Source organism: Lactuca serriola, chromosome 6 (genome assembly GCF_051521515.1).
Source record: "Lactuca serriola cultivar US96UC23 chromosome 6, Lser_US96UC23_V15, whole genome shotgun sequence".
NCBI lineage: Eukaryota > Viridiplantae > Streptophyta > Magnoliopsida > Asterales > Asteraceae > Lactuca > Lactuca serriola.
This window is the reverse complement of record NC_136413.1, coordinates 121,273,035-121,288,597: the sequence shown is the minus strand read 5'-3', so window position 1 is coordinate 121,288,597 and position 15,563 is coordinate 121,273,035. Positions and strand designations below refer to the sequence as shown.

Here is a 15,563-nt window from a genome sequence, read left to right as displayed (position 1 = left end):
CAACCAAATTCCAAACTTGGTTATCATACATGGACTTGATCTCGCTATCCATTGCCTTTTTCCACTTGGCAGCTTTAGGGCTTGTCACTACTTTTTTGTAATGAGCTTGCTCATACAAATTTGCCGGTGTACCATCACTAATAAATGTGTCACCATCTGACGTTATATAGAAACCATAGAACATTGGTGGCATGCTAACTCTACTTGATCGATGAAGAGCTAATGAATTGTCAATAGGTTCAATAGGAGTCTCATCCTCTAGTTAAGCGCTAGTATCTTCTAAGGTTCATTCATTGGTTGACTCTTGAATTTCTTCAAGTTCAATAGTATTCCCACTGCCCTCTTTGCATATGAGCTTTCTCTCTCTCTCTCTCGAAAGACTCCCATTTATGCTATAAAGACCATATTCTCACTAGGTTTGTAGAAATTTTATGGTCAAGGATGATATTTGGGACATGGATCTGCAATTTGGTCGTAATAGCTTATGTATTAAGCTCTTAATTCTTTAAAAAGAAGACTAGGTGTGTACGTTGGGTGTACCAAATGGTACGCTACGCGTATATAGTTCAAGCCCCGCACACATCAAAAGTACTCCCCGTATACGAGGTTTGGGTTGACTCGACTGATTTTGTTGATTTTGACAGATTTTGACCAAGGGGTATTTTGGTAAATTGTTATTAATTTAGAATAGGAAAATTTTTGATTATTAGGAGTCGGATAAAGTCGGCTGTCGAAGTAGAGATTCATTCATAATATATTCAGACTGAGAGGCGAGTTTCCTCATTGTTCTCAGGGGTCAAATGCACCAATGTCGGTCCATTGGATTAGATATCCTAATTTTTTGTATGCTGTTATGCGGAGTTATGTAGTACTGGTTATGTGATTAGACTAATAGATATGTATGACTACCTGTATTTGTTGTTATTGATTGATAATGTTATGTATCGATATGTTATGGTTTATTGGGTTGAGGCAGACCAGTGGATACTCAAGGCCAAGATACCCAAGGTGGTCCGGATAGACTGAAGGCCTATAAGGCGGTCCAGTCATGCCGAAGGTCCAGAGAGCGTTCCAGATAGGCTGAAGGCCCGGTGAGTCAGTCTAGTCATGCTGAAGGCTCTGTATGCATGTTGTTGTTTGTTATGTTATGTGGTGGTACTTTTGGGGAACCCACTAAGCATTGGCTTACGGTTATAGTTTTGTTTCGGGTACTTCTGAGGACCGTGGCAAGATGAATGTGTGATCGTACATATCCTTCGATTCTATGATATCTGGATTTTGGGACACTCTGATTATTGGAAAACACTTTTGAAACAATGGTTTTATAAACATTATGGATTGAATTTTTGTTTTTGAAAAAATTAAATTTTTTTGTGATTTTTGAGATGTTACAAGAAAAAGAATTGCGAATGATAATGCATAATTGGAATTGGTAATGGTAATGCAGAATTGGAATTGGTAATTGTAATGCACAATTGGTAGTGTACTATACTACAAATGGCATACCAAAGTAATACAAAATGTATACTAAGACACACACAAACATACATCAATTTTGAGGTTGATAATAACATTAACTCGGGCGGGGTACCATTACATAATATTTAATATGACTAATTTGTAGCAGCCATCTATTTGTACCAAAAGCCTTGAAAGGAATACCAAAAAGACAACCAAAATGGTAACATAAAAAACAAATGGATGCCTGCTTTAAATAGTGGGTGTATCAAAAACATATACCAAAACATGGCTATATGTACATATTCCCATATAAAACATCCCCATTTCAACCCTTACCTACATAATTACTCCAAAATTATTAGATTTGTAAGTGTTAAACCACCATCTTTATCAAAAACAGGCTTCTTCAAATTGTTTTTAATTACCCTCTTAGAATGCTTCATTTTCCTAATGTTGAGGACATCATGCTTGCCTTCGTCATCAACCTCATTTTATGTATAATCACCTTCATGTTGACGATCTTGGTCAGCACCTTCATGTTGATGATATTGGTCACCAATACCCTCTCTATAACGCATTCACCTTCACCATTAACATCCGCATATGGATGACCCTTCACTTCATTTAATTCATGTTATTCACAAAAAAAACATATGCATTGCTAAATTAGAGGACAAAAATAGACTTTTGTAAAACTAACTTACATATCTATAAGGACTTAAATTTTCCAGCTCATCTGGTGGCATGTCATCGAGTACAAGTTGTACACCACACACACATTCTATTTTTGTCATGGTATACACTGCCTTTAGTAGCATAGCTACGTTGTCACCGTAAGGACATTAACAGGTAGAAGATCATCATAATCACCATCATTAATACCAATTTGTGCTAAAGGGCCTTTACTGTTAGTTTCTGATTAACTGCTAACCTCCCCTGGAATTTCATTTATTCCATTTTCAACCTCATCATTTATTGCTTTAAGTTGTTGCCCTATACTTACCCTCATCATCATTAAGCATTTAATTTACCAAATCAAGACACGCCCCTACATCATCATTCTACCTTGAATCATCACCCTCCCATACATATACACCCTAATCATCATTAAGAACTTGACCTACCATATTAAGACTTTCCCCTACATCACCACCCTTCCTTACATCATCATGTACATGTTGACGGAAGTAGTTGCATCAGTCATCATATAGGTTCACATCGAGAGCCGAGATACTATTTTGTAAAGTTAGAACCAAAGGTGATATTGGTAACGGAGGAAGAAATCTTCAAAGATTCATGTTGTGTTGAGATGTGATTTTACTCTAATCTGAGGTTCACATTGTCGGGTATAAGGCTTAAGTGCAAATTCGACTTTTTATATCCTAGATAGAAAGGTTTAGCGGAGCCTAACTAAGACAAGGTCTTGATTGTTACCTGACCCTACCATGAGGACCAATAGTGTTAAAATGAACAAACACAAGGACCAAGACGGTGATTTACTCTAATTATAATATCAAAAGTACGAGGGTTATATTGACTAATAGAATAATTATAAGGGTGAAATGTTATTGTGAGCCAAAAATGAAATCCTTACACCTTATCCATGGATGTTTGCTCGCTCGCCCACTCACATGACAAGATCATCACTTCTAACGAAACAAAACGATGTCGTTGTTAGCGCCGCCGCCGCCGTCGTCTCACTCGTTCTCATCTTCCCTATCACTCTCCACCGACAGTTACCGCGATCTCCACCACCATCACCGCATTCACTATCCCATAACTTCTCCCCGGTTCCTATTCCGATGTGCAATGAGATCAGCTTCCTCAGTTGCGGCACCGAAGAAGAAGAAACTGTGGAAGCAAGGGGAGTACCCCGGCGATGTGGCGGGGACTTCGAGTTTTGACAGGAACAAGAGAAGATCGCCGTCTAAGACCATTAAGAAGCAGCCGGATCGGAAGAATGACCTTAATACGGGGGTAATTACCGTTACAGAAGCCTTATCCGATTCTATCAACAACAAGCAGTGGTTAAGAGCCCTAGAGGTAATCATACACTCAACCTGTAGTCCTAATTAATGTATCGATTTAACCAATTAGTGTGTTTAGGTTGTTAATTTCTACCAATTTTGATTAGGGTTTTTTTACATAGTTTTGGTTGAAAGAAAGCTTTTTCACATAGTTTTTGATTGATTGGTTTACTTTCTTCATTTGATTAGTTTAGAGAGGGATCATTTCTTCACCAGTTAAATTAATCTGTAGTGATGATAGACATGTTCACTATTGAAATGAAATGAATAATGGGTTAAATGCAAGAAAGAACAATATACCTTTGTTAATTTGTTTATTATTAACACCTTAATAAGAAAAAAAAAAGTATGTTGCTATTTCTTGCATAATAAAAAAATAAATCAAAATGCGTTGCTATTTCTTGCATTTGACCCTTAATAATTGCATTGATATTTCATATGGAATCAAATCTTCTCGTTTGGTTCCTTATCGTGTAATTTGTTGTGTGATTGCCATCGATCTCAGTCCAATGCACACCAAACATAGTACAAGGTGTATATAACCTCATTTTACTTGTATAAAACTTTTATTTTAGGTATTCGAGATGCTAAAAGAACAACCATTTTATCAACCAAAACAAGGAACTTACATGAAGCTCATTGTCCTCCTCGGAAAATCCGGTCAACCCCAACACGCTCAAAATCTCTTCAACACAATGATCCAAGAAGGCCTAGACCCCACTCCCGAACTCTACACTGCATTACTCGCCTCTTATAGCCGAAGCAATCTCATTGACTCGGCATTCAAAGTCCTTGACCAAATGAAAAACCTCCCGTTTTGCCAACCCGACATTTACACATATAGCATTCTAATCAAAGCGTGTGTCGACGCCTCCCGATTCGACCTCGTGGAATCCCTCTACGACCAAATGACCGAAATGTCCCTAACCCCAAACACCCTCACACAAAACACGGTCCTCGCGGGCTACATAAAAGCCGGAAAATTTGACCAAATGGAAAAAATCCTTAACGGGATGCTCGAAAGCGCGACATCAAAACCCGATGTTTGGACAATGAACACGATTCTAGGGCTATTCGCGAACACGGGTCAAGTCGAAACAATGGAGAAATGGTACGAAAAGTTTCGAAATTACGGAATCGACCCCGAGACGCGAACGTTTAACATTTTAGTGAATGGGTACGCGAAGAAAAAAATGTACGATAAAATGTCGACTGTTTTATCGTACATGCGGAAACTTTCGTTTCCGTGGACCACATCGACTTATAACAATGTGATCGAGGCTTTTTCGGATGTTGGTGATGTGAAAAATATGGAGTTTACTTTTGATCAAATGAGAAGTGAGGGGATTCGTGGGGACACGAAGACGTTTTGTTGTTTGATTAGAGGGTATGCTAATGGAGGGGTTTTTCATAAGGTGGTTAATATGGTTGAGTTAGCTGGGAAATTGGAGATAGCTGAAAATACGTCGTTTTATAATGCGGTGATTTATGCGTGTGCGAAAGCGGATGATTTGATGGAAATGGAGAGGGTTTTTAGGAGGATGAAGAGTAAGGAATGTAGGGGTGATGTGACTACGTTTGATATCATGGTTGAAGCTTATAGGAAGGTAGGTATGAATGATAAGGTGTATGATTTGGAACAGGAAAGAGATATGATGTTGAATTTGAATCCCAAATAACTAATTGTTTGAAATGTTGGTTTTTAGTTTATTGTAAATTAGTTTTATATTAAAGTCGTTTAAATTTGTTTTTCTTTTTGGTATATGTGTTAATGTTATTTCACATGGTATGTGACGTTGGTTGATGCATGGTAGCAAGTACATGGCATCTTAGTGTCATATTATCACCCCATTTCTACAAGTTGCTACATTTTCATGTAACTATTAATTATTTAATACAAAATTACAAATAGTCTTATATTAAAATATTAGCAATATGAAAAAGATATGAATATAGTTTGATAGGCTTGTGTACATCTCCTTGGGTGACAAAAAATTCAATTTCCGTATATATAGATCCCACTTCAATGCACACCAAATTTCTACTTAAAAGTAAAATCCAACAAATTAGGGTTTTTATATCCAATGGTTATATATCACCTCATGATTGATGTTTAGATCCCACTTCACGCCCTCAAACAGTAGATTGATTCATCACTGTGAAACAAAGCAAAAAATGCAACAATCAAAAACTCATGATTTGACACATCGATTTACACTGATTTTCTGGATTTAATACACACATCAAGTTAAGCTAAGAATATCAACAATGGTCGTCATATACTGTTACATATTACTTTTGTAATTTGTAATTTGTAAATAGTAATAAGCTTTAAAAAAAAAAACTCTAAATGAAGATGCTCTAAGAAATAACTTGAAAGAAGTCCTTGAGGAAATGAGGCTTTTCATCAATTCCTAACTTTTTACAAATTTGCCCTCATCATTTTTTCCTTCCAATTCACCACGTATGCCTACCATCATTTCTCAAATATATTTTGGACATTATTTATCCATAGACCAGACAACATATAATAGTAAAAAACATAAACAGGGCCTAGGTATGGTTGATGCATCTATGTGTATGTATGTATGTATGTATGGTGTCACAAATAAATGTTTCACCTTTTTCTATGAATATAATTCTTAATGTTTGGACTTTGTGTAACCCAGAGCATTTAGCATCTGAACTAGCTTCTTTTCAGCTGCAGCCTAAAACCACAACAGGAGAAACCATTTAGGATTACAGAGAAAAAAAAAAGATGATAAAGACGCGATTACATAAAAAAAAAAAAAAAAAATTGTGTATGCAAGAGAGAGAGAGAGAGAGAACCTCAAGCATGGGACTATCTTTTGGAATGTTGCAAGCCAATGTTAAAGGAACTCCAGTCTTAATAACTATGAGAAAATGACACATGTCAGAAGGAGCGGAGACAATTTGTAAGGTTATTATTTACAACGAGGATGAGGGCATTCACGTCTTTTTCACAGACAAGATATCGAGAGCAAGTCTCTGTCCCACCTTTTCGGTTGGGACAAAAAGTTTGAACTTTTGTCCCATTGGCATCAGTCTCAATCTCCGGTCCAATGCATGTCAAACACATTAGAACCCATTATGTCATGTCATGTCTTGTCCTGTGTAACAAAGAGTGTTAGAGGGTTACCTATTCTACGAGCAATGCCAGATCCTGTATTGTCAGAGTTACCACCAAGAAGGGAGCTTACACTGACTGTGTTGTTCTGTATATGAACATGAAAAGTGGAGGTATCAACACCAAAATGGCTATTTGGATAAAATTACTTGTTGCAGAAGATAACATACTCATAAGTGAAAACTTACTGGTCTTGTACGTGCAGCAGCATATAAATGACCAAATTTGGCAGAGTCACAACCAATCCATGCATATATCTACACATGAGCTGATGACTGATGAGTAAGCCATATGTAGCAATAATATCAAAACAGTTACTAGAGACCACACAGTAATTTCCCAGATAATTCAAAGAATGTTCAGAAATTTCATTTCCCATTAATACTGTACATTAATATACGAATCCTGTTGGTGATTTCTCCCCAAAACTGCATATCATTCAGAAAAAGTATGTCTAGTTTGAACTCTGAGTAATCAGTTGTTTAAATGTCAAGGAGATAGAAAGTGAACCTATAAATCCATATAATTTGAATAGTATTAAACTAAAGGATAAACTCCATGGTCAAGGTAGGTAAAGCGAGGAAGCTGAAGACAAGATTGCATCTCGTAATCAGGTAAAAGTTCCGGATTTTGTGTATGATATAGATGGACATAGAACGTAGAAGCATAAATATGAAGAAATTGAACAAGATACCTGTTTGGGAAGACGAATGATCTGAAAATGAAGGGTAGTGTCATTGAAGACGTCAGAGAAGCAAGTGATCTGCAGGTCGTTAACATTTGAAATTGAAATCCCCAAATTTTGAAATCCATTTGCAATATCATCATTTGTCGTCGATGCTGGTGAAACAGTAGACATTGCTCTATCCGAATTCATTGATTGAAATGTGAGTTTGGTTTGAGATTATTTGAATTGCTAGGGTTTTGTTTCTCAAGCTTGTAAGTCAAGCGTCATTTTTTTTTTTTTTTTGGTATTTGGGTTTAATTTTTTTTTTTTTTTTTTTTTTTTTTTTTTTTTTTTTTTTTTTTTTTTTTATAACGGTTTACGTTTTTATCCTTTTTAGATAAATCTTTAAAAATGGTCCATATAGTTTCAAAAAAAATCAAATTTGATCCTTAACTTTTTTTCGTCTTCAAGGATGGTCTTTATGGTTGAAAACTTTCCGTCTATTGTCTATTTTCGTCTGACCATGTGCAATGCATATGAGGGTAAAGTCATCTTATACGAACCATAAGAGCGTCTGCATTGGTCATTGCAAAGCTCTTGCAAATGGGTTTGACATGCCACATATGCATTTATCTTTCAACTTGTGCAAGTTTTTTTGCAAGTCCATGTCATCATATTTATATTATTTTAAAGATAGTAGTTACTAATATTATATAGAGTAAATTACTGAAATCGTCAATGTGGTTTAGTCAAAATTGCACGTTTGTTCCTAACATTTTTTTGCATTCGGATCATCCCTGTGGTTTGATTTTGTTGCATTTTTCGTCCCTTACATACATAAAGTTAGGGACCAAACATGCAACTTTTACTAAACCATAGGGACGAAAAACGCAACAAAAGCAAACCACATCGACGATCCGAATGCAAAAAAAAGTTAGGGACCAAACGTGCAATTTTGACCAAACCACAGGGACGATTTCAGTAATTTACTCTATTATATATGATGAAGTTATATATATTATATATGTATGATTAATTACTCTTCTATTATATATATATATATATATATATATATATATATATATATATATATATATATATATATATAATTTATAATGGTGTTTTTTTTAAATGTAAAAGGTGGTTGTTAATGTGGCAATGGAGACCACTTTTGATTGTGGAAGGTTAACATGTTTCATATATTCGTCAATTTGATTATACACATAATGATGTTAATTTTAATATAGTTAGGCCTGAAATTTCCCGAAGTCGTCTTCCTTCATATGAAATATATCTTCAGAGTCATGCAAAAATTCGTAACAGATCCATAAATCACCAACTACAAGTGGATTTGATTGAAGAGATTTAGAACCGATTTGAAGACGAAGAAAATGAAAAATAATATTGTAATATTTGTTTTAAAATTCATGTTTTTTGTAATGTCTTAATACTTAAATAATTAATAAAGTAAAATAAATTTAATATTTATTATTATTTTGTTATTTTATTTTAAAAATATTATTTTAATTATAATAATAAAATTTATGTTTATTTATTATATATATATATATATATATATATATATATATATATATATAAAGTAATTGTTGATGTGGCAGTGGGGACCATTTTTGAAAGATAAGTATTATTGCACTGATGTGAGTAATCATTGCAAAGCTGATGTGTCACAATTGAAAAATTAGTGGCATTGCACTGATGTGGATGGCCTAAAGATCATTCATGATTTTCTATAATTTTTTATTTTTTATACTATTGTTCTTGTAAATTGTTTATTTATTTTTTATTAATAAATTTAAGAGAACATACATACCCACTCTTAAGAACATCTTAATACAAACACTCTCAAGAAAATCTTCATAAACACACATTCATCATCTTCACGAAGATACACACTCAATAACACACATCACCATCTGTCGTCATCCACCACCATTACCTCCACCGTCCTCCACCATCAACCATCATCTCTCTCACATCTTCTATTAACATATCCAAATCAAACATGGAAAAAATTCAAATCCAAATCATCGACAAATCCAAATCAAATAAGGATAAAATCAAAAGCCTTCTTCTTGAAACCCTTTTGAGTTCATGCTCGAGATTAAAAAAACCAATTCAAAACCTTTCTGAATATCAAATCTCTTTCTAAAAATTGAAACCCTTTAAACGAGATCTCAAGATCTTCCTGGAAAATCAAAACTCTTTCTAAAAAATCCGAAAAACGACCGGTACAATGAAGCTAAATTTGATAAAACTAAATCCAGAAACCTAAGTTTTTAAGATCGTTCTTGAGCTTCCAGATCTTGATGAACACCCAATAAAGATGAAGAGAGATGATGGAAGATGAAAAAGAGGTAATACATGTTCAAGATTGAAAATCGTTCCAAATCATCTAATCATCCGTCTAAAAGTGACAAGAACAATGCTTTCCTCTTGAAAGTCACTGAACTATAGATTTTGGCACCACCACCACCAACCATTTCTCCCATTTCTTCTCTGGAAAACCCACAAAGAATAAAAATTTGTTATACGATATATATGATCGATATAATGATTGAGTATTGTGTTTATTCACTAAGCTTTAATTTAATCTTATCCGTTGTTTAATAATAATTGTAGGACCCTCCAGGGAGATCAAATGGAAGAACGTGACCTTGACTGCAACATCGTTCACATTATGTTTAATATGGTTAATATGTTTAAAAGACTTTCGTTACTACTCTAAAATGTGTTATGTAATCTCGAATGAATCATTTTATAAATGATGTTTTATTATTAGTTTTAAAAAGGGGATCCATTCAAAAAATTTAAATTTTGTGTGTAAAAAGAATAAGGACGTTACAATACTGCCAACCAATTTCATATCTATATGGATATATAACGTTCTAGCATAATGGATTATATATATATATTTGTTTCGAATTGATCATTAAAGTATTTTTACGCAATGGTTCATTAAAATTAAATTTGACCTGTTAATTAGGGGCTCAACTAAAAAAATGTCGATTTTCAGGTTATCGTGCTTAGTTGGCATAATGACGTGGAGACAACTATCCACATATTTGTCCCCTACTAATTGAAACACCCATTTGGAACATATTTTCCTTCGTTGTTACCCTCTTTTAGCTATGGAAAACCCTAAGTAGCAATCTCATGAACATAATGTCTTCCCCTTCATTAGCTTGTCGGTCTAGACTATGACTTCCAACAACATTAGGAATTGACGTCTTGGAAGTTTGAAAACCCCGGTCGTTTTCTGAATTGTCCTAACATGGTGGTGAGCTTCCGATTTTTGTTTTGTTGCCTGTAAGAACCATAATTTGGAAACCCCGATTCCCGTTTTTGTAAAAACCCTAAGGGTGCGTTTGGTTGTGGAAAACTGTTTTCATTTTCTATGAAAATGTTTTCAGAAAATAGGGTTAAGTATTCATTTCCAATTTTCAATGAAAACGCGTTTGGTTGGAAAGGGTGGAGTTTTCATTTTCCATCTTAGAAATTTGGAAAACTTTGGAAAACTGTAAAAATCACTTTTCTAATTTACATACAATTTGGAAAACTGAAATATTTTATTTACAGTGTTTAGACATAAAGCAATAAAGCATGAATGGTTTTAATGTTGTTTTTACAACATATCCTAGTAACAAGGCTTTTTATACAATGATAATAGCTTACAAGTTATCTTGGATAATTATAATTATCATGTTTTTCTACTAGGGTTGAGTGGGTCAGGTTGGTTCGGTTTTGGGGTAAAACTAAACCCAACCCATGTATTTCAGTTTTTGAGTTTTAGAATACATAGTGTTCGGTTTTTGGTCGGTTTTGGTTTTTGGGTTCTTAGATCGGTTTTTTGGTTCAACTCATATGGGTTTTAGGTTTAAACTCGTATGTTTGGGTTGTAACCCATGTTTCAGCAAATCTTTATAACTTAAAAAATAAAACAAATTTAACAACCTAGATTAAAAAAACTAAAAAAACCATTTCAACAACACAACATCCAAAGTATGTTGCTAGAAGCTTATAACAACCAGGTTTAAGAACAACTAAGTTTAACAAGTTTTTAGAAACAAAACAATTAACAAACAACATGGTAATAATCTCGGTTTCACTAAAACACAAGCCATAGAATTAGTGTAGTTTAGTACCAAAATCCACCTTTATAGAATATCACTGAAAAACATGTAATAATCTCGGGTTGGGTCGGTTTGAAGTACTAAAACTGAACCCAAAACCCATTTTTCTGTTTTTAAAAATTTAAACCCAAACCCGACAATTTGGGTTTGGTTTCGTTTATATTAGTTTTTGGGTTTTGGAGTTTGGTTTCACCCTATTTTCTACCATCAATATATTATACCAAATTCTTGAGAACAAATAGTCATAAATAAATCTTACAATAACAAAGTAGGGACTGAAACTGAAATAGCGAATAGAATATTTCCAAGTAGTTTTTACATATCAAAATTCTCCTACATACCATCTTAAGTTTTCAATAAAAAAGCAAAATTAAATGATTCAGTCAATTCAGTTGTCACTCATGTAACGCCTTCATCAAATATAATCTGCTGAAACTCTGCCCTGCAACACTGCATGGTGTGTGCAAATTCCCATAATATGAAATTTTAAAACAAATGAAATAATATGAAATTTTATTTTTTAAAATTAAAAAAAAAAATTAAATACCTGTTAATTTGATTGCAGTAATTGGAAACCTGATTTGTTATCAAAAAGCTATCCAATCTTGATGGCTCGGGAAGCGGTTTAAAAATAGGGTTTGACGGGTCCTCCTCTGGCAACGGTTCTTCTCCCGCAGCTTTTCTTGCCATATTTTCAGACCTTCAAAAAAACATTCACATTTTTCAAAATATTCAAAAAATAAATAAATAAATAAATAAAAATACCTTCTTTTTTGAAGCCATGTTTGCTGTTGGGCTTGCTGACGTGACAAATTCCGATAGTAAAATTGGAACTGGGAAATAAAAATACAAATTTTCCACGTGTCACTTTGCTATTATTACATAAATAAAGAAATGAAAAAGAAAAAGAGTAAAAAAAGACAACCTTTTGTTGTTCCATTGAGAGATCATCCATGCATTCAATCAAAAACTCCATGTTCCTTTCCATAAAGGGATTTGTTGACAATTGTAGTCTATCATAATCAGACTACCATATAAATATAAAATTAGTCTTTCTTTATATTATAATAACTAGATTACTAGATTATAAATATAAATATATAAAATACCTGAGTAACAGGTGAATCTGGTTCTAGTTCAGTCATGAATGCACTTACAAGGGCTGAATTTGAAACCTTTATCTGTTACATATTATAACAAACAAGAAACAACATTTAATATTAATTAATTATTAAAGTAGATAATAAATGGGTTGTAAAATGAACATACGGGTATCTCCTCAAAGATATCCACCCATGTGAGATTCTTCTCCCGCAACCTAAACAGCAAAAGAAAAAAAAAAAAAAAAAAGTGTAAATTTACAACATAGGAATTAAAGATAATAATAAAAAGGGACTTACTTTTCTCCATTGAAATCATTGTTGCGATAAAGCTCCATGAAAGAATCAGAAAGTTTCAAGGCCTTCAAAGCCAGGACACCTTGGTTTGACTTAGAAGGATCATAAATAATGCACACACATCTTCTAATATTCTCCTAAAATTAGAAAACACCTCTCTTTGAATATTTGAATTCTTTATGCAACCAAATAAAAACAACAAAGTGTAACTGTGTGTGTGTGTGTATACCTGGTAATTCATGAAGGTCTCAATCAGTTCCACAGTCTGGAAAGAGCCTAGTAAAGTTGATTGGTACCTTTAAAGATACACATCTTACATTTTTACCAAATTTAATGAAGAAAGAATTCAAAGAAACAGTTTACAAGAAAAGAAAAAAAAAAAAAAGTTACCAGCCAACAGTGTTATTGTCAACATTGACTTCCCTGAGGCATCTCATCATCTCAAGTTGGTAGTTAGCACCATCTGCTTCAATCTCCTCATCCTCCTCCCTCATCTATTAATTTAATTTAATGTAATTCTACTATGTGTTAGTTAAATAATGGTGAAGAAATTAGCAACTGTTGTGTTATTATGGAGGAAAAAAGAAGAACATAACATACTGGAAAGGGGAAGCAGTTGGTTACTTCAAGAACACTGCCAACATCTAAGCCAAGAAGTTGACCAGTTACGAGAGCAGGTGAAAACTCTGTGCAGTGTTTGATAATCTTCAATACAACCTGTTTGTTCACAATAATATCATCATCTAAACAATTATGATCCCAGAAAAAGGTGAAATGCGTAACCATGTAAGCAAATAGAATCAGTTATGCATAATTTGAACAGATACAAAACCCTCTGGTTGTGAATCATAATTCCGTCGTAATGAAATTAAAGGAATAGAAAGGCAGTACAGTACCAGTCCTTCGATCTGGACAACTCTTAGAGGCGGAGCAACTGCCTCTTCGGTGGCTGCCACTTGCAAGAAGGAACGAGATGGAGCTGCTGATTGCGAACAAGATTCATACAAATTCCAAAATACAACAAATCAAGATCATTATGTTGTTAATTATATGAAAAATCGGAAAAGCGCTACTTTTCTAATGAATTTCTCCAAAATAAAAATTACAAAAACGCAAAGAGAAATAGACGAACCTGTTGCCATTGATATGATGTTGTATCGGAAGAAGAAGAATAACCGCACGACACAGTGTAAAGCCCTCTTTCGTAGTGAGAAACCTCGCTCCTTTGGATTCAGAAGAAAACCCTAATCGAAAACTCGCTCCCTTTATATTAAGCTTATTTTAAATAAGAATCATTTAAATTATATTTTGGAATAATGACTTCAAAAAAATATATTTTTGGATTTGTATATATCTCGTTAGAGTTTTTTTTTTTTTTTTTTTTTTCATATTTATCATTTAAATCTGTTAAACTGTATATATTCAGTCTTTAGGACCAGTTACTCTAAGTTAGCCGGGAAAAATGACTTAATAAGGTAATATATTTACTATTTTATACACATTTAGTCATTATTATTTTTGTGCACATTTAGTCATTAATATTTTTTTGTTTCAAAATAAGTTATTTTTGTTTTTGTACTCATTCGGTACTTATAAATGATTTCTTTAGTTTTTTCTCACGACATCTTACGTGGGGACAATCATTGATGAGGTGTTTCGGTTTGTTGATGTTTATGTCTATCACATTAAAATCTGAGATCGTATGAAGAAGTTATGATATTCAGAGCACATGACATAAACTACCAAATAGTTGAGATCACGATGGACATAAATATCAAAAGCCCCAAACACCTCACTAAGGATTATCCCACTTAAGATGTCATGAGAAAAGTCTTAAGAAATCATTCATAAATATTGAATGAGTATAAAAACAAAAATGATTTATTTTGCAAAATATATATATATATATATATATATATATATATATATATATATATATATATATATATATATATGTATATGTATGTATTAAGAACTAAATGTGTACAAAAATATTAAGGACCAAATGTATACAAAGTGAGAAATATATCAACCTATTAAGTCATTTTTACCGGTTAACCTGGAGTAACCGGTCATAAAGATTGAATGTGTACAGTTTAACAAGTTGAAGGGGTAAATGTGGACGAAAAAAAAAACTCAGTGACCAAATGTATACAAATCGAAATATATATATTACCCTTTTAAGTCGTTATCCCTTATATTTTATTGGTTTGCAGTGGTCTCAAAACAAATTTTTTAAAAATGTTTTATTTAACTTAATAAGTTACTAGGTTTAATCTCGTGGAAATCAAGGTTAAAAAAAACACTATTTATAATTTGAAATCGTAATGATTTATCAAATATTTGCAAAAAGAATATATCTAAAATTGCCCTAATTTAAAAGATGTATGGGAATATGATGTCACAATTGAAAAAAAAAACGAACTTTTTTGTATAAAGCTATTATTTATGCATTAATCAGCAACGAGGCATAAAAACTCACCAATTGTAGCTATATACCAGGTTATCTATCTGATTAAATGCATGAAATAGCAACATAGCTTCATTTACTTTTTGCAAATATGATTGAACCAACCACATTACAACATCATACTTCAACAACAATCTTATAAACCAAATGTCTGGTATATACATATACCATTAGCAACCTGATACTGATGCATACAATACATAGCATTGTATCATTACACTTCAATCATTAGCCATTTTCTA

General features: G+C 33.3%; 3 protein-coding genes across 4 annotated transcripts; 1 reads left to right on the top strand and 2 right to left on the bottom strand.

Moving 5' to 3' along the window:
• The first annotated feature begins 3,066 nt into the window (after positions 1 to 3,066).
• Positions 3,067 to 5,221, top strand: LOC145056731 (pentatricopeptide repeat-containing protein At3g06430, chloroplastic-like). The gene is made up of 2 exons (XM_079004452.1): positions 3,067 to 3,504; positions 4,064 to 5,221. The coding sequence occupies exons 1-2, from the start codon at positions 3,127 to 3,129 to the stop codon at positions 5,165 to 5,167; spliced, it is 1,482 nt and encodes a 493-aa protein (XP_078860578.1). The 5' UTR covers positions 3,067 to 3,126; the 3' UTR covers positions 5,168 to 5,221.
• A 169-nt stretch (positions 5,222 to 5,390) lies between these two features.
• LOC145056732 (proteasome assembly chaperone) lies at positions 5,391 to 7,590 on the bottom strand. The gene is made up of 6 exons (XM_079004453.1): positions 7,331 to 7,590; positions 6,825 to 6,893; positions 6,649 to 6,724; positions 6,318 to 6,382; positions 6,110 to 6,196; positions 5,391 to 5,644 (listed from the first exon to the last, which is right to left on the bottom strand). Exons 1-5 carry the CDS (start codon positions 7,511 to 7,513, stop codon positions 6,131 to 6,133), a joined length of 459 nt encoding a protein of 152 aa, XP_078860579.1. The 5' UTR covers positions 7,514 to 7,590; the 3' UTR covers positions 5,391 to 5,644; positions 6,110 to 6,130.
• Positions 7,591 to 11,709: 4,119 nt separating this feature from the next.
• Positions 11,710 to 14,117, bottom strand: LOC145056728 (eukaryotic translation initiation factor 3 subunit H). 2 transcript variants are annotated; one of them, XM_079004449.1, is made up of 12 exons: positions 13,984 to 14,117; positions 13,748 to 13,833; positions 13,452 to 13,568; positions 13,242 to 13,345; positions 13,081 to 13,147; positions 12,855 to 12,988; positions 12,724 to 12,772; positions 12,564 to 12,635; positions 12,380 to 12,481; positions 12,220 to 12,287; positions 12,002 to 12,154; positions 11,710 to 11,904 (listed from the first exon to the last, which is right to left on the bottom strand). In XM_079004449.1, exons 1-12 carry the CDS (start codon positions 13,991 to 13,993, stop codon positions 11,850 to 11,852), a joined length of 1,017 nt encoding a protein of 338 aa, XP_078860575.1. In that variant the 5' UTR covers positions 13,994 to 14,117; the 3' UTR covers positions 11,710 to 11,849. The 2 variants fall into 2 exon arrangements, with proteins under 2 accessions (XP_078860575.1, XP_078860576.1); XM_079004450.1 differs by having other exon boundaries at positions 13,748 to 13,830; positions 13,984 to 14,115.
• Positions 14,118 to 15,563: the final 1,446 nt, after the last annotated feature.

Excerpts from the sequence above, each read along its gene's own strand:
- LOC145056731 (XM_079004452.1), top strand. The coding sequence starts at position 3,127 with ATGTCGTTGTTAGCGCCGCCGCCGCCGTCGTCTCACTCGTTCTCATCT. Across the intron at positions 3,505-4,063 it reads AGTGGTTAAGAGCCCTAGAG|GTATTCGAGATGCTAAAAGA; the intron begins GTAATCATACAC and ends CTTTTATTTTAG.
- LOC145056732 (XM_079004453.1), bottom strand. The coding sequence starts at position 7,513 with ATGAATTCGGATAGAGCAATGTCTACTGTTTCACCAGCATCGACGACA. Across the intron at positions 6,725-6,824 it reads CTGCTGCACGTACAAGACCA|AACAACACAGTCAGTGTAAG; the intron begins GTAAGTTTTCAC and ends GTTCATATACAG. Across the intron at positions 6,383-6,648 it reads TGGCATTGCTCGTAGAATAG|TTATTAAGACTGGAGTTCCT; the intron begins GTAACCCTCTAA and ends ATTTTCTCATAG.
- LOC145056728 (XM_079004449.1), bottom strand. Across the intron at positions 13,148-13,241 it reads GACAATAACACTGTTGGCTG|GTACCAATCAACTTTACTAG; the intron begins GTAACTTTTTTT and ends GTATCTTTAAAG. Across the intron at positions 12,773-12,854 it reads AATGATTTCAATGGAGAAAA|GTTGCGGGAGAAGAATCTCA; the intron begins GTAAGTCCCTTT and ends TTTGCTGTTTAG.